General features: G+C 54.3%; 2 protein-coding genes across 3 annotated transcripts; both read right to left on the bottom strand.

Moving 5' to 3' along the window:
• Nucleotides 1-327: 327 nt before the first annotated feature.
• Nucleotides 328-8,951, bottom strand: LOC122380851 (tudor domain-containing protein 5-like). 2 transcript variants are annotated; one of them, XM_043364366.1, is made up of 12 exons: nucleotides 8,654-8,951; nucleotides 8,183-8,354; nucleotides 7,742-7,816; nucleotides 5,336-5,433; nucleotides 4,889-5,105; nucleotides 4,367-4,524; nucleotides 3,675-3,881; nucleotides 3,358-3,456; nucleotides 2,307-2,426; nucleotides 1,691-1,944; nucleotides 1,331-1,402; nucleotides 328-1,079 (listed from the first exon to the last, which is right to left on the bottom strand). In XM_043364366.1, exons 1-12 carry the CDS (start codon nucleotides 8,825-8,827, stop codon nucleotides 1,073-1,075), a joined length of 1,653 nt encoding a protein of 550 aa, XP_043220301.1. In that variant the 5' UTR covers nucleotides 8,828-8,951; the 3' UTR covers nucleotides 328-1,072. The 2 variants fall into 2 exon arrangements, with proteins under 2 accessions (XP_043220301.1, XP_043220300.1); XM_043364365.1 differs by having other exon boundaries at nucleotides 328-1,051.
• A 9,133-nt stretch (nucleotides 8,952-18,084) lies between these two features.
• LOC122380836 lies at nucleotides 18,085-23,968 on the bottom strand. The gene is made up of 5 exons (XM_043364333.1): nucleotides 23,936-23,968; nucleotides 22,644-23,459; nucleotides 21,311-22,348; nucleotides 20,277-21,187; nucleotides 18,085-18,106 (listed from the first exon to the last, which is right to left on the bottom strand). The coding sequence occupies exons 1-5, from the start codon at nucleotides 23,966-23,968 to the stop codon at nucleotides 18,085-18,087; spliced, it is 2,820 nt and encodes a 939-aa protein (XP_043220268.1).
• Nucleotides 23,969-24,322: the final 354 nt, after the last annotated feature.

Genomic DNA, 24,322 nt, shown 5'->3' with positions numbered 1-24,322 from the left:
GATACCTTTCATTCACTGTTCGTAAAATTGGTGCATACAGTTATAATACATCAGCATCGTGATCTTCGCCCAAATGACTCGCTTCACGAATAGGACCCCCCAATTCCCAGTGCTCTGGAGCCGCCCCTGGTAAAGTTATGAACTTGAAATTTTCAGGGAATGTGCCCAATTTAGTTTTAGGAAAAGTCAGAAAATTTCAGCATCGTAGCTTCAGCGGTTTCGGAGATATTCCCGAAAAACCTGAGGGGTGGATGAAAACACCACTAATAGGGTTCACTTTTTTGAAGGTGGGAGGGTCCCTTTAATAGGTGAAATGACACAAAAGCAGGCAACTGTGAGAATTAATTTATTACATTTACCTAACACTCTGGACGAGCAGTCACAGCCGCTCCGAATAACGTACTCGGAGGAGTCATGCAAAGCAACACCTATCTGCGCACGCTGCCGGGACCGGGACTGCGCCCCGCTGCCCGGTGCCAGGTACAATGCGAGGTACAGGTACAATAAAGTGAGACCCGCGCCCGCCGCGGGTCTCACTGGGTCTGCGGGACTTATCGCGGGTCTCACTGAGGTCTGCGGGACTTATCGCGGGTCTCACGGAGGTCTGCGGGACTTATCGCATGTCTCACTGAGGTCCGTGGGACTTATCGCGAGCTGAGGTCTGCGGGACTTATCGCGGGCCTCACTGCGGTCTGCGGGACTTATCGCGGGCCTCACTGAGGTCTGCGGGACTTATCGCGGGTCTCACGGAGGTCTGCGGGACTTATCGCATGTCTCACTGAGGTCCGTGGGACTTATCGCGAGCTGAGGTCTGCGGGACGTCTTATCGCGAGCTGAGGTCTGCGAGACTTATCGCGAGCTGAGGTCTGCAGGACTCGTCGCGGGCCTCACTGAGGTCTGCGGGACTTATCGCGGGCCTCACTGCGGTCTGCGGACTTATCGCGATGCCTGCAGCCGCTGCAGCTCGGCCTCCAGGCGCAGGTGGCGCGCTCTGAGCGCCGCCCGCCGCGGACCCGCCGGCGCACCCTCGGACTGCTTGTGGGCGTCGTAACTGGAGCACAGCGCAGTGCCGTCAAACGCTGCAAACACGGGCCATTCTTAGGACAGGACATTCTTAGCCTCACGCCTACAGGCGTTCTGATTCACTTCAACGTGCTTAAGGTAAAAAAAAAAAAAACGAAAAACGGGAAATAAACATCCGAACTGACGATTCATGACTGCTTCTATGACACGACTAGACGCGAACGCTGGCCGACGATCCACCAGTTCTCAGGAGCACTGATTCAGCACCCTCTATTCGTGTGCCATCGAAAAGGTAATGAGCACGTACCACTGGATTTTCAGCGCGTTGATCTGGTCGACCAGGCCGGTGTCGCAGTGACCAGCCTCCGGCAGCTGCCGGCTGCAACACACAGTTTATCCTCTCGTAATTCGACATCCATAATAAATACAAAACTCAGAATACAACAAACCGAAATTCGTACCCAAAATACACAGTGCTTAGGAGGGAAATGACGGTTGAGAAAATGCATCAGAAGTAGCGGTGTGTTTGCCACGACACATTGCAATTATAAGAACTGTGAACATATACTATACTAAATTTGTTCCGCAACTCTATAATATGGGCCGCTGGACGCACCGTGTAATGCCTGCCACGCGGGCAGGCACAGACGGCGGCGGCGCCACTGACCTGGCCGGAGACAGGAGCTCGGCGCCCTCGGGCGGCGTCCGCACCTCCCCGTTGACAGCCGGCCGGCGGTGGTCGTCGGGCGTGCCCAGCGCCGCGTAGAGGTCGCTCAGCAGCCGAGAGTTGGGGGTGCGCAGCGTCGCCGGCGGCCAGTCGTGCTGCGGCTGAACCACCGCCGCGCCGGCCGACACCAGCTCGTCGCCGACGTGGACGTCCGTCTCACCGCGGGTGTCGCACAGCAGCAGCGCGCTGACGTACTGAGTACGGAGCATATGACACAGTTATACACAGCAGCAGCGCGCTGATGTACTGAGACGGAGCATATGACACAATTATACACAGCAGTAGCGCGCTGATATACTGAGTACGGAGCGGACAGAGCCAGTACAGTGACATTACACACTACACAGTACACAGTACACAGCAGCAGCGCGCTGACTTACTGACGGAGCGGACAGAGCCGGTACAGTGACATTACACACTACATAGTACACAGTACAAACGCAATACCCAGTACACATAACACAGTACACAGCAGCAGCGCGCTGACGTACTGAGGAGCGGACAGAACCGACAGGTATAGAGACAGTACTCTGTGGAGTGATCGGCGGCGCCTCACCTGGGACTGCTGCAGGACGGTGGCCATCAGAGGCACGCCGCCGCGCACCAGCTTATCGAAGACGGTCTGCGCCGGCCGCGACCAGATGCCGTGGGGCGGCGCCACCCGCGCCAGAGACCCCTGCCAACGGTGTACGTACATAGAGCAGATTATAACAGACCCAGCGGCGGCGCCACCCGCGCCAGAGACCCCTGCCAACGGTGTACGTACATAGAGCAGACTATAACACACCCAGGGGCGGCGCCACCCGCGCCAGAGACCCCTGCCAACGGCGCAGAGCAGATTATAACAGACCCAGGGGCGGCGCCACCCGCGCCAGAGACCCCTGCCAACGGCGCAGAGCAGATTATAACAGACCCAGCGGCGGCGCCACCCGCGCCAGAGACCCCTGCAAACGGTGTACGTACATAGAGCAGATTATAACAGACCCAGGGGCGGCGCCACCCGCGCCAGAGACCCCTGCCAACGGCGCAGAGCAGATTATAACAGACCCAGCGGCGGCGCCACCCGCGCCAGAGACCCCTGCAAACGGCGCAGAGCAGATTATAACAGACCCAGCGGCGGCGCCACCCGCGCCAGAGACCCCTGCCAACGGTGTACGTACATAGAGCAGACTATAACACACCCAGGGGCGGCGCCACCCGCGCCAGAGACCCCTGCCAACGGCGCAGAGCAGATTATAACAGACCCAGCGGCGGCGCCACCCGCGCCAGAGACCCCTGCAAACGGCGCAGAGCAGATTATAACAGACCCAGGGGCGGCGCCACCCGCGCCAGAGACCCCTGCCAACGGTGTACATAGAGCAGATTATAACAGACCCAGGGGCGGCGCTACCCGCGCCAGAGACCCCTGCCAACGACGCAGAACAACTCATAACAGACCCCTGCCAACCGCGCAAAACAAATAACGGCAGACCCCTGCGAACGGCGCAGAGCAATAGCGTCGCGAGCAGCGACAGACGCAATAGTTTCGGACATTTTACACAGAAGTCCATTCCATTGCACAAACGCATGTTTGCAGTGCAGTTTTTTTTTTGCAGAGGTTCTCTCACCTCGTGCGCCAGCGCCGGCAGTTTCATGAACTGGTCGTCCAGGGGTCGGACGGCTTCCAGCGACAGCAGCAGCCGCGCGCCCGTGTCCACTAGATACACCTGCCAGTGGGAGACGCACAGTGCACTCAGAACCACTGAGTGAACGAACAAAAACACCAACGAAATACGCAGTGCACTCCGTCACTGCAGCTGGATATTACATAGGACGTATGCCACCCATATTTTCTCAGTTCCCTACCCACCCCAATCCTTCCACTTCACCAAACAACCACCAGCCTAGAGCTACCGGCGTTACTGTCCACCGGTCCGCCGCTCACCTTCACTTGTTCGGCAGCGCGGCCGAGCAGGACGGCGCGCCTCCAGCCGGCGTGGGTGCGGGCGGCCAGCGGCCGGCCGGCCGTCCAGTGCCGCATGGCCGGCGCCCGGTGCTGTCCGCCGTACACAGCGGCCAGGGCGGCCTCCAGGCGCACCAGCTCTGCGCCGCTGCTGCCCAGACGGAAGAAAAACTCACCCGGAGAGCGGGCCTGCGCACAAAACGACACTCAAATCAACACCGATCCAAAACAATGATTGGGCAATGATTGCAATACGCACCGATATTCGGAAATACGTAGGTTGAAGATACGTCTCGGCGCACTAAGCGCACATCCAGAGACAGCTTCCAATGAAGCACCAGAATGAAGCAGCCTATATTTTCCATGTATAATGTCTTGCTCGTGTAAAAACACTAAGAAATATATAAACAACCCGAATCTTATAATGCGATGGGAGTACCGGAGATGTAACTCACGTGCGTGACGACCACCTCGAGCAGCGGGTAGCCGGTTTACTATGGTGGGAGTACCGGGGATGTAACTCACGTGCGTGACGACCACCTCGAGCAGCGGGTAGCCGTTCGGTATGGTTTACTATGGTGGGAGTACCAGAGATGTAACTCACGTCCGTGACGACCACCTCGAGCAGCGGGTAGCCGGTCTACTATGGTGGGAGTACCGGGGATGTAACTCACGTGCGTGACGACCACCTCGAGCAGCGGGTAGCCGGTCTCGGTGGCCACCTGGCGGCCCTCCTCCAGCCAGACGAGCTGCTGAATGGCGAACCGCGCAGGCGGTACGGGCGAGCGCGCGGCGTCCCCGCCCGCCGCCGACGGGACGACCCCAGTCGCATCTGAGGCACGGACCAGACAAATGGTGATTTGATGGAACCAAGTGCAGAATGACTGAAGTCAGCTTTCCTGAATAACATTTTAATGCCGTCAAAAAAAGTAAAAAAGTTCGTTCTCCAACAGAACATGAACAGCTAAGAAGCAACTAATCATCAAAATTCCCAACTTTACTAACTGGCTAAAAGTAAAAATTGAAATCAAATGAGACCATTGCGGGTTAGTGAACGTACGCGAGACACAAACAGCTTAATTAGAACTACGCGTTAAACAATGAGGACCACGAATAAAGAGGTCCTCTGAAGCGTCCGGCGACCCTCCAAAGTGTTTGGCCGTGGTGCCCTATCAGCCGCGCCTACGCCGACTGACCTGATTTGGGCGAGTGCAGTCGGCCCGTGTCGCCGGCAGCTGCAGGCCCCTGGGCGCCGCTGGCCGCGCGGGCCCGCCGCCCGCCCGGCCTCCTCACACTGACGTGCCAGTCGTCGTCGCGCTTCTCCAGGTGGAAGGGCGCGCTGAGCGAGGCCAGCGCCTCCAGCAGGCTGGTGAAGCCCTGCTGCTGGTAGTCGAGGCCGCGGCCAAACTCGCGCTGCCGACACACGGGGCGCGCCCCTCCATTCACACCGCAGCCGCAGCTCGTGGAAACCCGAGCTCGCGTATACTACTCACAGGTCAGCGACTGTGGTTCCCGAGTCCCAAGTCCCGAGTTCGACACCATGTCACGACGCGCCAGCGCACATACCTAGGTGCCACGTAGGTGGTAGACGTGAAGCAGGTACATTCTGACATCGGGACATTCACCACACGGCAGGTACTCACGTAGTACAAGTTGGGGACGTCGGACACCTTGACGCACTCGCTCTGCGCGGAAATCACCTTCACCAGCTCCTCCGAGAAGCCGCGAACAGAATCCTCGACTGAAAATTACGACATTCACGTGTCAAGGATCGGGTGGAGCGGGCGTCATGGATTCGTGCTACCGTCTCTGTGATATTACATATTCGCCAAATCAGAGCATATTTCAAAATACTAAATGGATGAAAATGGATCCACAATATCTGTCGCCAAAATTCCATCATTAACGGACAACTTTGCTCCTAGCCAATGATAAGTGTATGAATTGGATCGAACGCGGGTTGTGAGCCGGCGAGCATACGTGCGTGGTACGCGCTGTGTACTGAGCGCACCACGTGAGCACGCGCTGTGTACTGAGGGGCTGAATTGGGCTGCGCCCGCCATTTAACCCGCGCCCTGCTGGGGGGGGGGGGTGTTTGAACACCCCCCCTTGTGGTTTTTCGCGAATATCTCAAAAACGGCGGCGCGGAGCGCCGCCGTTTTTGGTACACCTCATCATACATCAATTCTACACATGTTGTGAAAATTTCAGACCAAGGTCATTCAAGGTCAGGTCACCAGGTCACTTGAAGTGACCTCACCTCATAACAAGTTTCAATGTCTGTCATAGCTACACCGAGTGACCGATCGCTTTGAAACTTTCAGCGATTGCTAAGAGCAATAGCATGTACAAAATGTATCTCTCAGAATTTTGATATCGATGACCTAAGGTCAGGTCAATTTTGCGACCTCCCCATTATAAGTCAATGGGAGAAAATTGAAATGCGCCTCTTTTGGACGAAAGACATTATAAACACTCCCAAACACTGAATTACAAGTGGTTTAGACACACTGAACATGAAAATGGTGTCCGTGACCCCTATTTATGCCCTGATGTCATCTTAGGTCACGAATGGTATCTAACAGTTTTTCACAAATAACTTTTGATAGAGGCATGCTAGAGCGATGAAAACGCCTTAGATGTGTTCAGCTCGACGATACGGATCGACTGATATGCAACATGACCCTTTCCGGTCAGGTCATGACCTTGATCTGAGGTCAAATTTTCAAGTTGACCTTTCAAGGTCAAATTATTGTTCATTCGATGCGTCTTGACGAGAGGAACACGATGCCGGTAAAAGTAAGCTCTTACAAGGCTTGGGTCAAAAGTTATTGCAGAAAAACTGTTTCCGAAAAAAATCGGCTATTTTTGCAGCTTTTGCCCCCTGCAGGCAAAACCGTGGACGTTAGGTCAAATCTGAGAGAATTATTCAGAAAGGGCGTTAATAGGGCTATCGAATGCGCTTTTCCGCGGCGCTGTAGCTCTATTGGTTCCCGAGTTATGCGTTGGCTTCTTGGAAATTGTCGACATTCGACCTGGAAATCGGCGAAATTTTGCCTTCAATGACCTCTGGTGACCTGACCTTTGACCTGACCAAAAAATTGACCGAAGTGATTTCCTCATTATTTTTGACGCTCTTTCGAACGCCGCCTTCCGCGTATCGCTACGTGGCCCAGGAGCCGAGTTAGAAGGGGGGGGTGTTCAAACACCCCCCCCCCCAGCAGGGCGTGGAAATCCAGGACCCCCAGCCGGGCGCGGGTTAAAGCACTGACATGACAAATGTACAGACGGGAGAAAGCAGTATATATGTAGCTTAAAACGCAGTACTGCTTTTCTGCACCTGTCGTGTCGTCCAGACAGGTTCGGACGGCAGAGGTCGAAAAACTGTCCATCCCTCCAACCGGTGTTGGAGCAAATGATTGACCGAATAGCTATGCAAACGGAAAATAATCGATCACCAATGATGAAACACAGAATCTTTTACTATCATGGCCATTCCTTGCATCCATGTGCAATTTCAAGCTTCAGCTAATGACCCACTGTGAGTACTTTGTAACCGACCCACGGCCTGGCTATGCCACCCTTGACTTGCTCCCAGCCCAGTTGCTTCCATCTTACTGAAGCAAATCAGTGTCAAAAAGGCTACTTTTCCCGTAATCGCGAGCGGAATTGCGCCCTTACAGCAGTTGTAGAAAGTAGCGGTTTTTTAGAGCGTGCAGTCCGTGGAATAGATGTCGCTGCGGTCCGGCAGCGACATCCAGCGACATCTACGCGCCGGACAGTAAGAACCAAGATTCTTACAGATAGTAAGAACTTGGAACTACGGGTACGTCATGACCTCTTGCACGGCCCTGTTTCAGCGCATTGTTGAAGCTGTCTGGCGCTAACGGTATTGGTGCTCAGTATTCATGGAAACTGTAGAGGAATTCAAGTTCTTGACCCGGGTTATGCAACAAATCATTTTCTTGTGGAGCAAATTTTAGATCGGTTGGAGAAAGTCGAACTGTTTTTTCGGCCTCTGTCGGACGGGGGAACAGCACTGTACTCACAGGATAGGAAGGCAGTGGCTGGCGACGCGTCCTGGGCTTCAGGTGCGGTGGACGGGGTCGCTGAGGAGCCAGCGCCTGCGAACACAGCAGAGTAGTGGGTCACAGCCCGCCGAAACGGCAGCTCAAACAGCAGTGTTTGAAAAACAGCTGACGTCTCTAAAATAGTGCGACACAATACTAACAGATGCGGTATAAAAAAACAAGTTTTGCCACGATCCCGGAAGTTGGTGTAAGTTTGATAAATAACTATGCACAATCACAGCTACATCCAAACAATGAAGCACATCTATCCCGTGTTACGGTCCTCTTAAAGCGCCTCCATGCGTTCGGTGCAATATGGCCGCAGCAGACAGCGGACTGGGCGTGTGGTCAGTCAGCGGACTGGGTGCTGCGATCAGTCAGCTGCTGTGTCAGTGGGCTGGTCCCGTCACCCGGTCTCACCTGGCGCCGGGATGGGGAACACCTTGTCGCCCGTGGGAGTCTCCTTGAGTCGGACCAGCTCCGGTATCGACTCCATCAGGCCCTTCAGCGACAAGAAGCCCAGGGTGATGTAGGCGATAGCGTGCCCGACCATTGCCAGGTGTTTCTGATTGAATTCGTCCAAGTATATTCCCTGTGCAAATTAACAATGTCATGTCACCGTCACCGCCGTGAACTAACATGCTAAAATCATACTTTCTTCTGAATGACTTTTTGATAAAATCCATCAATGGTGTCCTGAAGCATAGCCTAAATCAAATCAAAGAATCGCTACAATGAAACGAACGAAGACATGTCTCGTCGACAACAGCTACATATCGCCCATACGACAAAGTGCACCATTTGATGGACGTCCGCGCTCCACCGCCCGGCTGCACCTGCCAGCGGCGGCCGGGGGAGGCGGCCCGACCAGTCTCCAGCTGTCGAACTCACCTGTGGGTGCTCGGCCACCAGCCGGAGGATGGACTCGCGCGCCTCGACGGGCACAGAGCCGCCGGCCGGCCGCCACGGCGACTCCGACTCGGGCGGCGGGCCGACCGGCCGCGGCCCGGCCGCGCCGCGCCGCCGACCGCCGCTCGTCTTGGGCCGCCGGCTGCGCTCCACCATTTTGAGCACGTGTTGGGTGGACGAGTCGCTGTCGCCGGCAGAGTCGTGGGTCGGCCGATGCGGGAAACGTTTCAGTCACAATATTGTGTTTGCACCCTAATAATTCAACTTTTTACAAATTTATTTTCGTTTTTTTTTTACCATAAGATTGCCTGTACATTTCTAAGCCTTCACACAAGATTTGACGCGAATCGATCATAATCATCGGTAAGAAACGCAGTGCAAATATGGAACCGTCCCGCGCCGGCACAGTCTACCATTGGCCCGATTTCACCAAGTGAATATATTCCATTACGGCGGCGTACATATTCACTTTTGGCATATTATGACATATTCAGTTTCACCAAACTCCGTACAGGGATACTTATTCAAGACAAAGACAAAGTATGACTGCATAAGTCCGTCGTTATTTGGCATACTATTACATTTGAGGTACCTCTGGTACGCCGATCTGCTTTTTCAACAGCTGTTTGCCGAGTTTGCTGGCATTGAAAGCATGCTACTTTTTGTGGCATACTTTGAGAAACAGCTTGGCATACATCAATTTTTTGTATGATAATGTTACAAATTTAATGACTTCGTCGATGCAACGTATGATAAAAACATGCCACAGGCTACGCAAAAAGTTTTTGGATGTCATAATGGTTATTTCTTGCTGGATATATAGGGTATCGTGTGTCAGGGCTTATATTGAAATAAAACCCCAGAACAGCTATTTTTATAAGGCTTATCTCATCGTGGCATCACTGCGATTAAAATCACCCCATCATGCAGAAATACAACAGGGAATTCCTTTTTTCATTCGCATTCCCGATTACATTGAGTTTTCCACTAAAAAAAGGACAGTTCACATTGTATTTTGATAACACAAAAGGCCAAAAGCGTTTCAAATATTTCTCACTGTGATTATTACACCGTGCTCTTTATACAGCGTTTTACCGAAGAGGAAGTAAATAACTGGCGAGGGCGAGAGGAAGGACTGAAGTCCAGTCCAGCAACGCCTTGATTGACATGCCCAGCATGTTGCATCACAAGTCACAATGCGTTTACATTCGTTTTCATCGCCCACTTTTGCTATTTCTTTGCAGTACCCATATGCTGTCCAATGTCCATATTTTTTTGTGTGTTGTGGCCAAATGATTCAATTTATCACCGGCTTCCCGCTTCCGTTCAGGTTCAGTCTGCCGAATGATTCCGAAATATTCTCCATATTTGAAGTCGTCGGTAGACCCTTCGATAATTTAAAAACTTGATTCAAGTAATATTTCAGATAACTTGTCGGCTAGTCGGCCGTGCTCCTTGCTATCGTCACTCGTCAGTGCCCGGTAGTTAGATATAAGATAGGTGCCTCAAGTAATGCCATTTCTTGTTCGACTTTATTTATATTTGCTTTGAACCACTCCAGAATTGCGTAGAATATGTGAACAAATATTGAAGCAATATCTAATGAGAAGTAACTTGGAAGAAAAAATTAATATCAATTCAAAATCCAATAAAACCCACACACGCCAGTAACGTCAACTGTGCTGCGCGGCTTGCTGCCGATTGTTTACATTTTTGGCTTTGGAATGTCATGCTCCCAGCAAAAATCAAGAGCATTATTAGCAATATTTGTTCAGGTACTTCCTCTTGTATGATCAGCAAATTTAATTCTTACTAGAGGTACAGGTTTACGCGATAACTATATGTTTTGATTTATGTTATGCAGGGTTACTTTTACAGGAAAAGTTGAGAGGGGGAATAAAGTTCGGGGCAAAGGCGGATCCAGGGGCATCTGAAAGGGGGGTGGGCGGCAATACCATTAGGTTTTTCGTTAGGATGGAGCCCGCAGAACCTTACCTACCCCCAAATCCTATTCTTTCCTCGGGTTTCAGCCACTTTATTTTGGAAGGTTGCCAAAAAATAATTTTGCTAAAAAATATACGCACCTACCTTGGCTGTAAGGGGCGGGGGAGGTCCCAACTTGACTGCGCCCTTGCAAATGCCAATCAGTAGTATCAACCTATCAGTGGTATCAATAACTAGTAGGTATACCCCGGCCAAACATTAAGTAACGCCTTTCTAAAGAGAGAGGTTAATCCGCGCCCTGATTGGAGGTCATTTTGGCCCCCATGTGGGTTTTCTTGAAAAGCGAAAAACGGCGGCGCGCAGCGCCGCCAAATTTTTAGTACCTTACCGGGCATCAATTTGAAACCTTCGCACAAAATTTCAAGTCTTAGGTCACCTTAGGTCAGGAGTAATTGATGTCAAACTGTTCGAGCAAAAATGAGCAAAAAACATGAAATTCTTAAACGCTCACAAAAGCTACAGTTAACGAGCAATTCCAAAGTTCTTTGTGTGGTCGTGTATGTAGAGAAACGACGGCGCTACAAAACTGCAACCTCTACAACTACAAGGTGGGCAGTGATATCCGAACAAAAACTAATGAAGCACAAAACTTGAATTATTACTATTAGTATTAGTGAGCAGTGAAAGTTCCATTGGGAAAGCCGGCTGTGATGAGGTACATTTTTTTGCGCCCTGCTCTGCATGCAAAGCAGATGAACGTGAATGCTGCATAAAGAGAAAAGTCATTTATTACTCAAAGCTTTAATGCCTATGGGACAAAAATAACGTTGTTTTTCCTTCAATGATTCCGGTTTGGAGGATGGTTAAACACGGCCATTGTCATATTGGGACAAAAATTTTTACATGTCTGGCCTTGGCGTCGATGAAAAAGTGAAAATAATCGTGAATAAATGGGTCGTTTCTGAGAAAGAACACAGAATATAAAAGGGGGTCCAAAAGGGGGTCACCTTCTTTTTGCGTCAAAGGAGGGGCCATGGCCCATTGCCCCCCTCCCCCTGTATCCACCCTTGGTTCGGAGAGGTAATCCCGTCCCCCGCCGGTTTCTACGCCGACGCCTGTACCGATATGTCAGTGATTGCGAAAAGACGGAAGAGACAAGACAAGAGACGGTCCCACCGACTATCCGATCGGTATCGGGTCAAATCTGGAGTTCCTGCTGCACTGAACGTAAAATGGTTGGATGGAACCGAAAATTGAAAATTAATAATTACTAGATGGCATATTTTGCGCTATAACTGTGCGTTTTGATAGATGCGTTTGATGGGGCATTAGTTTGGGTGTGGGAACTTATGATTTTTATTTGTCTTATTTTGTCGGAGTTGGATATTTGTTTGAACGGCATGGTACGCTGGTGCTGGTTGCGGGGTGTTAGAGCCTTTCTCATGGTTTGCCTTTATCGAACTCAAACCCACCCTACCCCAGCCCCCGTTCACGAGCTTCAGAATTCCTTTACCGTGACGTCATCACGGCGCATGAATTTTCCTTCACCCATAGAAATGCATGCAAAGCATGGTGTGTTTCAGGCGGGCTAAGGAGAAATCTAAGGCCTACATGTGTTCAAAAGACGTACCACTAAGCCAATGGATTCGTCTCATTACGATAAATGGGGTTGAATCGATGGCTATAGAATCTGAATAGCGAATTGATTGAAAATGGGCTCCAAAATAAATTTGAAAGGGGGAAATTCCCCTTTCCCTCCCTAGCCGTTCAGACACGATTTGAAAGGGGGAGCGGAATTTTCGAAGGGGGGAAATTCCCCTCTTCCCCCCCTTTAAAAGTTACCCTGATGTTATGTTACGGGTGCATTTGTTTGGGTGATTGACTTGTATTTTTAGATGTATTATTTGGATAGATTTGGGTAGCTGTTTTTAATTAAACTGTAAGGGTTGGTGATAGGTGCGGGGTGTTCAAGTGTTTTGTATGTTAGGCCCTTTTTGAACTTAACCCTACCCCTACCCTACCCTACACTACCCTACCCCTACCCTACCCTACCCCTACCCTACCCTACCCTACCCCTACACTACCCTACCCTACCCTAACCTACCCTACACTACCCTACCCTACCCTACCCTACCTCTACACTACCCTACCATACCCTTCCCTACCCTACCCCTACACCACCCTACCCTACCCTACCCTAACCTACCCTACACTACCCTACCCTACCCCTATCCCTACACTTCCCTACGCTACCCTACCCTACCCTACCCTAACCTACCCTACACTACCCTACCCTACCCTACCCTACCCTACCCTACCCTACAATCCCCTACCCTACCCTACCCTACAATCCCCTACCCTACCCTACCCTACCCTACCCTACCCTACCCCTACACTACCCTACCCTACCCCTACACTATTCTACCGTACCCCTACCCTACCCTACCCTACTCTACCCTACCCTACGCTACCCTACAATCCCCTACCCTACCCTATCCTACCCTATCCTACCCTACAATCCCCTACCCTACCTTACACTACCCTAACCTACCCTACCCTTCCCTACCCTACCCCTACCCTACCCTACCCCTACCCTACCCTACCCCTACCCTACCCCTACGGCCTACACTACCCTACCCTACCCTACCCTACCCTACCATACACTGCCACCGACAATCCAAGTTTTAGCTAAATCGGCCCAGAAATGGCTGAGATATTGCAAGAACAAATTTATTGTATTTACTGGCGAATCCCCTTGGCGAGCGGTGCCTTGTGTCGGCCTTCGTTGTCAAAGGTCAATGACCTGCCGGCTCTGATGCTTTTCACTCAGTTTTGGAAGCGAACAACTGAGCCTAAAGCACGTGCGTTCTGCTCGGCGCCGGTCGCGGCCGCACCACGTGTACACCGCTGAACCCACACCCTCGAAAATTTAATACGACAATTGAGTGCACGCGTCCGACTTACAGCGAAAATTTCACCCCCGTAGCCCTTACCGTTCCCGAGCAATAGCCTGTTGCCGATTCTAGTGTAAACCCTATGGCACACCACGTGAGCACGCGCCATGGGCGCACCCCCGGCCGCATCGTGCCCAAAATTTAATACGACCTGTTGAATGACGCGACCCACGAGTGGCAAAAATTTCACCCTCCTGCGTCAATCGACGGCGCCGTAATAAGCCATTTTGGGCGTAACCCCGACGGCGGACTTTTTAGGATTTATAATATAGATAGACTAGAGGTACAGGTTTACGCGATAACTGTATGTTTTGATTTATATTATGTTACGGGTGCATTAGTTTGGGTGATTGACTTGTATTTTAAGATGTATTATTTGGATAGATTTGGGTAGCTGTTTTTAATTAAACTGTAGGGGTTGGTGATAGGTGCGGGGTGTTCAAGTGTTTTGTATGGTAGTACCCTACCCTACCCTACCCTACCCTACCCTACCCTACCCCTACCCTACCCTACCCCTACACTACCCTACCCTACCCTACCCTACTCCTACACTACCCTACCCTACCCTTCCCTACCCTACCCTTACACTACCCTACCCTACCCTACCCTACCCTACCCTACCCTTACACTACCCTACCCTACCCTACCCTACCCTACCCCTACCCTACAATCCCCTACCCTACCCTACCCTACCCTACCCGGCTACCCTACAATCCCCTACCCTACCCTACCCTACCCTACCCTACCCCTACACTACCCTACCCCTACACTACCCTACCCTACCCTACCCTACCCCTACCCTACCCTACCCTACCTACGCTAGCCTATAATCCCCTACCTTACCCTATCTTACCCTACAATCCCCTACCCTACCCTACCCTACCCTACCCTACCCTACCCTACCCTACACTTACCCTACCCTACCCTACCCTACCCTACCCTACTCCTACACTACCCTACCCTACCCTACCCTTACACTACACTACCCTACCCTACCCTACCCTACCCTACCCCACCCCCACCCTACCCTTAGTCCCTTACCCTACCCTACCCTACCCTACCCTACCCTACCCTACTCCTACACTACCCTACCCTACCCTTCCCTACCCTACCCTACCTTTACACTACCCTACCCTACCCTACCCCCACCCTACCCTACCCTTACACTACCCTACCCTACCCTACCCTACCCTACCCTTACACTACCCTACCCTACCCTACCCTACCCTACCCTACCCTACCCCTACCCTACAATCCCCTACCCTACCCTACCCTACCCTACCCTACAATCCCCTACCCAACCCTACCCTACCCTACCCTACCCATACCCTACCCTACCCTACCCTACTTTACCCTACCCTACCCTACCCTACTTTACCCTACCCTACCCTACCCTACACCCACTGCCACCGACAATCCAAGTTTCAGCTAAATCGGCCCAGAAACGGCTGAGATATTGCAAACACAAATTTATCGTATTTACTGGCAAATCCCCTTGGCGAGGGGTGCCCGGCGCCGGTATTCGTTGTCAAAGGTCAATGACCTTCCGGCTCTGATTATTTCCAGTCAGTTTTTAAGCGAACAACTGAGCCTAAAGCACGTGCCCTCTGCTCGGCGCCGGTCGCGGCCCCATCACGTGCACACCGCTGAACCCACCCCCTCAAGAATTTAATACGACAAATGAGTGCACGCGATCGACTTACAGCGAAAATTTCACCCCCGTAGCCCTTACCGTTCCCGAGCAATCGCCTGTTTTTGCCGATTCTAATGCTAACCCTATGGCGCACATGAGCACGCGCCACGGGCGCACCCCCGACCGCATCGTGCCCAAAATTTAATACGACCTGTTCATTTACGTGACCCACGAGTGGTAAAAATTTCACCATCCTGCGTCAATCGACGGCGCCGCAATAAGCCTTTTAGGGAGTAACCCCGACGGCGGCGTGGGCGTGGGCGGCGTGGGCGGACTTTTTAAGATTTATAATAGTAGACTAGAGGTACAGGTTTACGCGATAACTGTATGTTTTGATATGTATGATTAACGGATGCATTAGTTTGGGTGTAGAAACTTGCATTTTTATTGGTATGATTTTTGTAGAAGTGGGTAACTGCTTTTAATTGAACTGTCAAGTATGATGGTGATGCATGCGAGTTCTTCGAGCCCTTTGTAAGTTAAGATGTTACTGAACGCAACCCTACCCTACCCTACCCTACCCTACCCTACCCTACCCTACCCTACACTACCCTACCCTACCCTACCCTACCATACCCTACCATACCCTACCCTACCCCTACACTACACTACCCTACCCTACCCTACCCTACCTTACCACTACCCTACCCTACCTACCCTACCCTACCCTACCCTACCCTACCCTACCCTACCCTACCCTACTCCTACCCTACCCTACCCTACCCCACCCTACCTTACCCTACCCTTACCCTACCCTACCCTACCCTACTCCTACCCTACCCTACCCTACCCTACCCTACCCTACCCTACCTTTACACTACCCTACCCTACCCTACCCTACCCTACCCTACCCTTACACTACCCTACCCTACCATACCCTACCCTTACACTACCCTACCCTACCCTACCCTACTCCTACCCTACCCTACTCCTACCCTACCCTACTCCTACCCTACCCTACTCCTACACTAACCTACCCTACCCTACCCTACCATACCCTACCCTATCCTACCCTTACACTACCCTACCCTATCCTACCCTACCCTACCCTACCCTACCCTTACACTACCCTACCCTACCCTACCCTACCCTACCCTACCCTACCTAACTCTACCCTACCTAACTCCACCCTACCCTACCCTACAATCCCCTACAATCCCCTACCCTACCCTACCCTACCCTACAATCCCCTACCCAACCCTACCCTACAATCCCCTACCCTACCCTACCCTACCCTACCCTACCCTACACTACACTACCACCGACAGTCCAAGTTTCAGCTAAATCGGCCCATAAACGGCTGAGATATTGCAAAAACAAATTAATTGTTTTTACTGGCGAATCCCCTTGGCGAGCGGTGCCTGTGTCGGCCTTCGTTGGCTCTGATGCTTTTCACTCAGTTTTCTAAGCGAACAACTGAGCCTAAAGCACGTGCCTTCTGCTCGGCACCGGTCGCGGCCCCACCACGTGCACACCGCTGAACCCACACCGTCGAAAATTTAATACGACAAATGAGTGCACGCGCTCGACTTGGCGTGAAAATTTCACCCCCGTAGCCCTCACCGTTTCCGAGCAATAGCCTGTTTAATAAGTGTTTATGCCGATTCTAATGCTAACCCTATGGCGCACATGAGCACGCGCCACGGGCGCACCCCCGGCCACATCGTGCCCAAAATTTAATACGACCTGTTGAATGACGTGACCCACGAGTCGTGAAAATTTCACCCTCCTGCATGAATCGACGGCGCCGTAATAAGCCTTTTAGGGAGTAACCCCGACGGCGGCGGCGAACTTTTTAAGATTTATAATAGTAGATTAGCGTAGCTAGAATTTTTTTCCATAATATTGTATATCTGAGCATTTAAGCTCGTCGACTTTAAATGCGGAAAAATATAGTGACTGCATGTCCCCGACAAGAAAAGATATATGCATGCGCGCCGGTGGCTCTCAAAGTACGTAAAGCGGGCACGTATTGAATATATTCCTGTGGCGAAACCGAATAGTATTATTGTCGTACTTTATCGGTGTACTTTTCCAAAGTACACCAAGAATATATTCACTTGGTGAAGTGAAATCGGGCCCAGGTGGCGAGTATCGGCCGGCGCCGGCCGCCGCGCCGCCCCGGCAGGATGTTTGATTTTGCACCGCTATTACTAGAAAAGTTGTGGACCGATTTACCTATTGCTTGCACGAGAAGATTTGCAATTCGATTCTAGACAGGCATTGGAAATTTGACGTTAATATAATGAATACGGCGTCAGTTAATGGCGAAAAATAGGTGAAGTTGGCGAAATCCGCCCCCTTCCGCTGCGCGTGTACGTTGCACTTCTTGTTGCTATATCATCCAAAGTTATCGTTGGCCCACTCTAATTTTCTCAGCACGTGTGCCTTACGTGTAGTGGAAGACAATATCTAAATTTGAGCGAAATCGAAGGGTATCCATTTTTCACAAATTATATTTTAAGAAATAAATTCAAAATAAAATATATTCAAAATTTTCAAAATATGTAAAAACTGCCAAATTTTGCTAGTATAACTCCTTATGTATATGTTCCACTTTGTTTGAAATTAATAGCTTCAAAAATGTTGAAGCTATAGATCTTTCAACATTGCACTACACGTCCAATTCTGCTAAAAAGGCATAAGTTTAGCGGCTTGTATCTCTGTAGCCCGAGGGCATATGACAAAATCCTTTCACCCTCAGAGGTTTCACCCAATAGGCAATAAGCATACAAAGTTTGAACAAAATCGCAGAGGTGAGGTGACCGATTTTGGCTGTCCCGGTTGACATGGAATGCCCCAAGGAGGAAGGATGGCGACACTCAGCGGCGGCGACTGCGTCTGCTAGCGGGGAGGAGGGGCGACTGCGTCTGCTAGCGGGGAGGAGGGACCACTGCGTCTGCTAGCGGGGAGGAGGGACCACTGCGACTGCTATCGGGGAGGAGCGGCGCCGGCTGAGCGGCGTACCGCCTGAAACCGCCGAATACCTGTGCGAATCTGCGACCTGTTGTGCCTGATGAAGTCCTACCTGTTCGACAACACTGTGGAGCTCCTGCTTTACCACGTGCGTGCGTGCGTGCGTGCGTGCGTGCGTGTGTGTGTGTGTGTAATATTTATGCCTGATAGGAAACCATTATAAACCATGTCATGACATCGTATGTTCACACAGATCAATGACGTTGGAAGTGCTCATGGTGCCGTGCCAGGATGGTCTGAACGTCTGTTGTCAGCGAAGCGAACCATTGGGCTTATCGAATAAAAGCAATTCAAAACGTCAAATAATGCGAATGAGCCCACTACTCAGTTGCAACAAGACAACCAGATGAGTACTGAATAGGATGACTGCGCTTTTTTCCTAAAACTAGCGTAGAAAATAGGCAGGAAGCCATCCGGCAGCAGGCGACATGTCGGACGCCTCATCCCGCAAACATATACCGAACAGGATATTTGGCGTGGATAACCGGTCGTGCGCCCGGATGAATAATAACCCCGATCCCGGCCGCGGCGCGTGACCGAAGGACCGAGCGATGACAGAGCGCAGTGGCGCAGCCAGGGGAGGGTCAGAGGGTCAGCTGACCCCCCCCCCGAAATTTCTGCCAGGGGCTCGCGAGAGAGAGAGAGAGAGAGAGAGAGAGAGAGAGAGAGAGAGAGAGAGAGAGAGAGAGAGAGAGAGAGAGAGAGCGAGAGCGAGAGAGAGAGCGAGAGAGAGAGCAAGAGAGAGAGAGAGAGAGAGAGCGAGAGAGAGAGAGAGAGAGCGAGAGCGAGAGAGAGAGAGAGAGAGAGAGAGAGAGAGAGAGAGAGAGAGAGAGAGAGAGAGAGAGAGAGAGAGAGAGAGAGAGAGAGAGAGAGAGAGAGAGAGAGAGAGAGAGAGAGAGAGAGAGAGAGAGAGAGAGAGAGAGAGAGAGAGAGAGAGAGAGTTCCGCCCGCCGTTTTTGGTACACCTGTTCATGCATCTCTTCCACACATGTTGTGAAAATTTCAGACCCAGGGCTCTCAAGGTCAGGTCACCAGGTCAGGTCAAGTGACCTCACCTCAGAAAAAAGTTTCAATCCTCGTCAGTCGTCATAGCTACACCGACTGAACGATCGCCTTGAAACTTTCAGCGATTGATAAGGTTAACAGTATGTACAAAATGTCTATCTCGGAATTTTGATATCGATGACCTAACTAAGGTCAGGTCAATTTTGCGACCTCTCCAATATAAGTCAACGGGAGAAAATTGAAATGCGCCTCTTTTGGACGAATGATGTTCAAAACCTCTCAAACATCGGTTCATAGGTAAACATGACACATTGAGTCGGAAAAATGCACCTATGACCCCTCTGTGTTCCTGAGGTCATCTCAGGTCATGAACGGTCACCAGCAGTTTCTTGGCTGTAACTTTTGATAAAGACGTGCTAGAGCGATGAAAACACGTCAGATGTATTCAGCTGTTGTTGTTGTTGTTGTGTGTTCCCTCCAGCCGCGTCACCGCGGTATAGCCGTGCGGCTCTGGAGGTCCCTCACGGCGGCCGCCAGGGCCGCCACCTCTCCGTCGTCGCGGACGTCTTCCGGGTTCGGGAAGATCGTTCCGTACCTCCGGAGACGCCAGCCCATGAGGGCCGGGCACCGGAAGAAGAAGTGCCGGGGCGTGTCGGCCTCCTCCCGGCACACGGTGCACAGGCCCGCCGCACAGTCGGTGTCAGGGCACTGGCGGCAATCATCGGAAGGGTTCCGTCCAATCCGGTGAAGGTATTGGCGGGATCCTGACCAGTGTCCCGCGCGGAGCTGGTGGACGTCGACGGCCGACGATCTGTCCCCCGTCGCGGCCGGCGGCGGCAGCCGGTTCTCCATCAGGGTCCGGTACCAGCCCTCCGGCCAGGCGGCGATGGTGCGGTCGCGGGCCAGTCTGGCGGCCGCGCGGTGGGCGGTAGCGACGTCCACCGGGACCGCCGCCTGGGGGAGCGCGGCCGCCTCCTTGGCGATCTGGTCGGCGCGCTCGTTTCCGTCGACGCCGCAATGGGACGGCACCCACTGTAGGTGGATCCGGCGGGACAGACCGGCCAGGGCCGCTAGTTCGGTCCAGATGGCAGCTCCTAGCAGGGTCTTCTGGGACGCCGGGCCCTCTCTCAGCGTCGCGAGGGCCGACTGCGAGTCCGAGCAGATGGTGATCGGCGCGCTCGGCTGGTGCGGGTGGTCGCACAGGTGGTTCAGGGCCGCGCGGAGTGCGACCATCTCCGCCCTGAAGCTCGAGCAGAGTTGACCGGCCGGGACGCGTAGCTCGTCGGTCGCACCGTCCGGCCACTCCACAAAGGCTCCTCCTCCTCCGCTGCGGACTCCCGCATCCGCCGACCCATCCGTCCAAACCCAGCTGGCTTGCTGGGGGAGGGACGCTAGGTGTCTCTGCGCCGCCTGGTGCAGTTCGTCAGGTGGGGCGTCCCGCCGCAGCGCTCCGATGTCCAGGGAGAATGTGGCGTGTGGGCAGGCGGCCACCTCCCACGGCGGCGCGCGGGCGGGCAGCAGGGTCTCGATCGGCAGCACGATCCCAGCAGCCCGCCAGGTGTCATGCCCCACCCCGCGCCAGCCCGTCACAGTCTTCAGCCGGCTGGGCGGCCCGCCCTCCGCAACAGCCCTGAGGGGGTCGCCCTCGGGGAGCGCGTGCGCCCTGGCGAGAAGTTTCGCCGCCAGGACGTCCCGGCGAGCAGCCACCGGCATCAGCCCGGCCTCCGCCATCACAGCGTGGGCCGGGGTGGACAGCGGGCAGCCGGTGATGGTGCGGGCCGCCGCCCGCATCTCCCTCTCGAGGAGCTCCACGTGGGACTGAGGTGTCGCCGGGAGCCAGGCGGCGGCCGCGTGCAGCAGTGCTCCTCCCACGTAGCCCGACGCCACCGCGCGGAGCTGCCGCTCCTCCAGTCCCCAGCTTCGCCCCGTCAGCTTGCGGAGCTGCTAGGTCCGGGGGCGCACCCGGGAGCGGAGGCTGCGGCAGTGGGCCCCGAAGTGAAGAAGCCGGTCGAGAGTCACTCCGAGAAGCTTAAGACGGTCGGCCGCTGGGACCAGTTTCCCGTCGACTTTTATGGCGCAGTCCGCAGCGTCGGCGGCGCTCTGGGAGAGGACGAGCAGCTGGGTCTTCTCACCCGCCACCAGCATCTTGGACTGTCTTGCCCAGTGCACCAGAGCGTCCGCCGCACGCTGGGCGCGCCGCTTGGCGGTGGTGATGTCGTTTCCTGCGCACAGCGCCGCGGTGTCGTCCGCATACATGAAGGGAGACACTCCAGGGACAGACCTCAGGGAGGCGACGAGAGGCGCCGACCACAACAAGAACAAGGTCGGCGCCAAGACGCTGCCCTGGGGAAGTCCGGCCCGGTAGATGCGCTCGCTGCTGCGCGCGCCGTTGAGCTCCATGCACGCGCGGCGGTCGCGGAGGAACTGCCAGACCCACCGGACGAAGCAGCGAGGCAGACCCTGGTCCAGGAGGCGCGCACGGAGCAGGCGGTGGTCTACCGTATCGTATGCCCCGGAGAAATCGAACGCCAGGAGAACAAACTTCTGGGCAGACTGGCCATCTGGGGTGTGTAACCGGCGGGACCTTGGTCGGTTCCAGCCGTCCAGCACCTCTTGAATCAGGCGTCCAAGGTTGTCCTCGACTGAGCGCTTCTCCCTGAAGCCGACTTGCTCCGGCGGGATGATCTTGAGCTGGTCGGTGATAAAGGTGAGCCCGGCCAGGACGAGGCGCTCCATCAGCTTAGCGATGTGGCTGGTTAGCGCTATTGGGCGGTAACTGGCTATCTTGCGCTTGTCCTTCCCTGACTTGGGAATCGGGACGATTACAGCCCGCCGCCACTCCTGGGGGACCACGCCTTCAAGCCATGACAGGTTGATCAGGCGCAGTAGAGCCCCGCGGGCGATCGGTCCCAGGTGCTTTAGGTGTTCGGCCGACAGCTCGTCTGGTCCAGGAGACTTCCTCAGCTGGCAGCGCCGGAGCTGGGAAACCAGCTCCTCCATCGAGAAGGCGCCGCAGCAGCCCGTGCGGGTGTCTTCGCAGGCTGCGCAGCGACTGTGTTGTCGCGCCGTGCGCTGGGCCGCCCGATCGGGTTTGGGGTCGCTGACCTGCCGGGAGACATGTGCGTAGGTCCGGTTAAAAGCTGAGGCCTTCTGGGCATCCGTCACAAGCAGCCGGTCCCCGTCCTCCATAGCCTCGCCTGGTCGGTGGTCGTCGGGGGCGCCTTCCCACTTCTTCAGGATCTTCGCGACTTTTCCGAGACTAGCTGGCTTGTTCAGGGTGGTGCCAACGAAGTCGCGGAAGTGAGCCTGGGTGACGCGGCGCTCGACTGATGCAGCCCGGCGTTTTGCCTCGACCCAGCGGGCCTTCGAGGGGGTCGTCGCGGCGGAGCAGGCGGCGGGCCTCGCGGCGCTCCGCGATGGCTTCCCTCAGCTCCGGGTCCAGCGCCCAGGGCTTCGGGTCAGCCCGGGCACCACGGGGGATGTGGTGGACGCTGGCTTGGTGGAGGACGTTCACGAACAGGGTGGACAGCTCCTGGGTCGACAGCGAAGGCTCCGCCTCCTCGAAGGCAGCCTCACATTCGGCCTGGAACGCCGCCCAGTCCGCTTTCTTGAAGGACCACCGCGGCTTGCGGATGCAGCGGGAGCCGTGGTTGGACGTGGCGACTTGAGCGACCATTGGCAGGTGATCGCTACCGATATCGGGGCCCAGGTGCCACGTCGCCCGCCTCGCGAGGTCATCGCTGCAGGCGATCAGATCAGGCGCAGTCTGGGAGCCGTTGCGGTAGCTGACGTGGGTCTGGGTGGGTTCGCCGGAGTTCAGCGTGGTCCAGCCTACGGAGCCAAGCCACGCCGCCACTCTCGCGCCGACCGCGTCTGCCGCGTCGCAGCCGTGGTCCCACATGGGGTGGTGAGCGTTGAAGTCCCCCACCAGCAGGGTGTGGTTGTCCGCCGGAAGAGCCGAGGGATAGAAGTTGTCCATCCGTGTGTCGAGATCGGTAGCACGAATCGGAGGTCCGTAGAGGTTGATGATGGTGAGGGGGCGGTCCCCGAGGAGACGCACTCCGCATACCTCTGTAGAGTTGTCGTTAGGGTGAAGTAGGGGGCAGGTCAGGGCGGCGAACTGGAGCCCCGCGCGCAGGTAGAGCGCGACGTCGCCGCCCTTCACCACCCCTCCGCCGGCCGCGCGACCTCTTGTCCGTCGGACGACCACCGGGGGCTGAAAGCCGGGGAGTCTGGATACAGCCTTAGATGAGAATTGAGCTTCTTGAACCGCGACGATGTCCGCGTTGACCGTCGGGAGCCAGCGTTGGAGCTCTTGTAGTTTGGTACGGAGCCCCTCCGCGTTCCAACACACTATGGTGAGGCGGCTACGGCGCGTACGGTTGCGGTGATATCTTCGGTTCTTGATCCGTCTCCGGTCCAGTCCCCCCGGGGCCCGACGAGCGCCCCCTCCGTCGGCGGGGCCGGAGGGGGGCGCGGCCGGTGTACTAATCATTCAGCGGGCCGGGGCCGCGCTGCGCGCGCGGCACCCGGACGAGCCAGCAGGAGCTCTCGAGGACGGAGAGGTGGCGACGGAAGGCCGCCGTGAGGTCCCTCTCGGAGAGGGCGCGATGGAGCCCGTTTGGCGTACCGCGACCGGTTGCAGGCCGGGCGCGGCGGGCCTTGCGGCCCACACCTCCCACCGTGGCGCACAGGCGCCTGAAGGCGGGCTCCTCCAGGAGGCATGTATTCAGCTCGACGAAACGGATCGACTGATATGCAACATGGCCTTTTCCGGTCAGGTCATGACCTTGAACTGAGGTCAAATTTTCAAAATGACCTTTCAAGGTCAACAAATAGTTCATTCGACGCGTCTCGACGAGAGGAACACGATGCTGCCAAAAAATGTCGTGGCTCTCTTGAGTCAAATATCATTGACGAAAAAACATTTTCGTGAAAACTGCTATTTTTAGTTTTTGCCCTCTAGCGGCTAAACCGTCGACCTGAGGTCAAATCTGAGAATAATACTCAGAAAGGTCTGTAAAAGGGCTATCGAATGCGCTTTTCCGCGGCGCTGTAGCTCTATTGGTTCCCGAGTTA

This window comes from Amphibalanus amphitrite, unplaced genomic scaffold (assembly GCF_019059575.1).
Source record: "Amphibalanus amphitrite isolate SeventyFive unplaced genomic scaffold, NRLGWU_Aamphi_draft 000108F_arrow, whole genome shotgun sequence".
NCBI lineage: Eukaryota > Metazoa > Arthropoda > Thecostraca > Balanomorpha > Balanidae > Amphibalanus > Amphibalanus amphitrite.
This window is presented reverse-complemented; position numbering and strand designations above follow the sequence as displayed.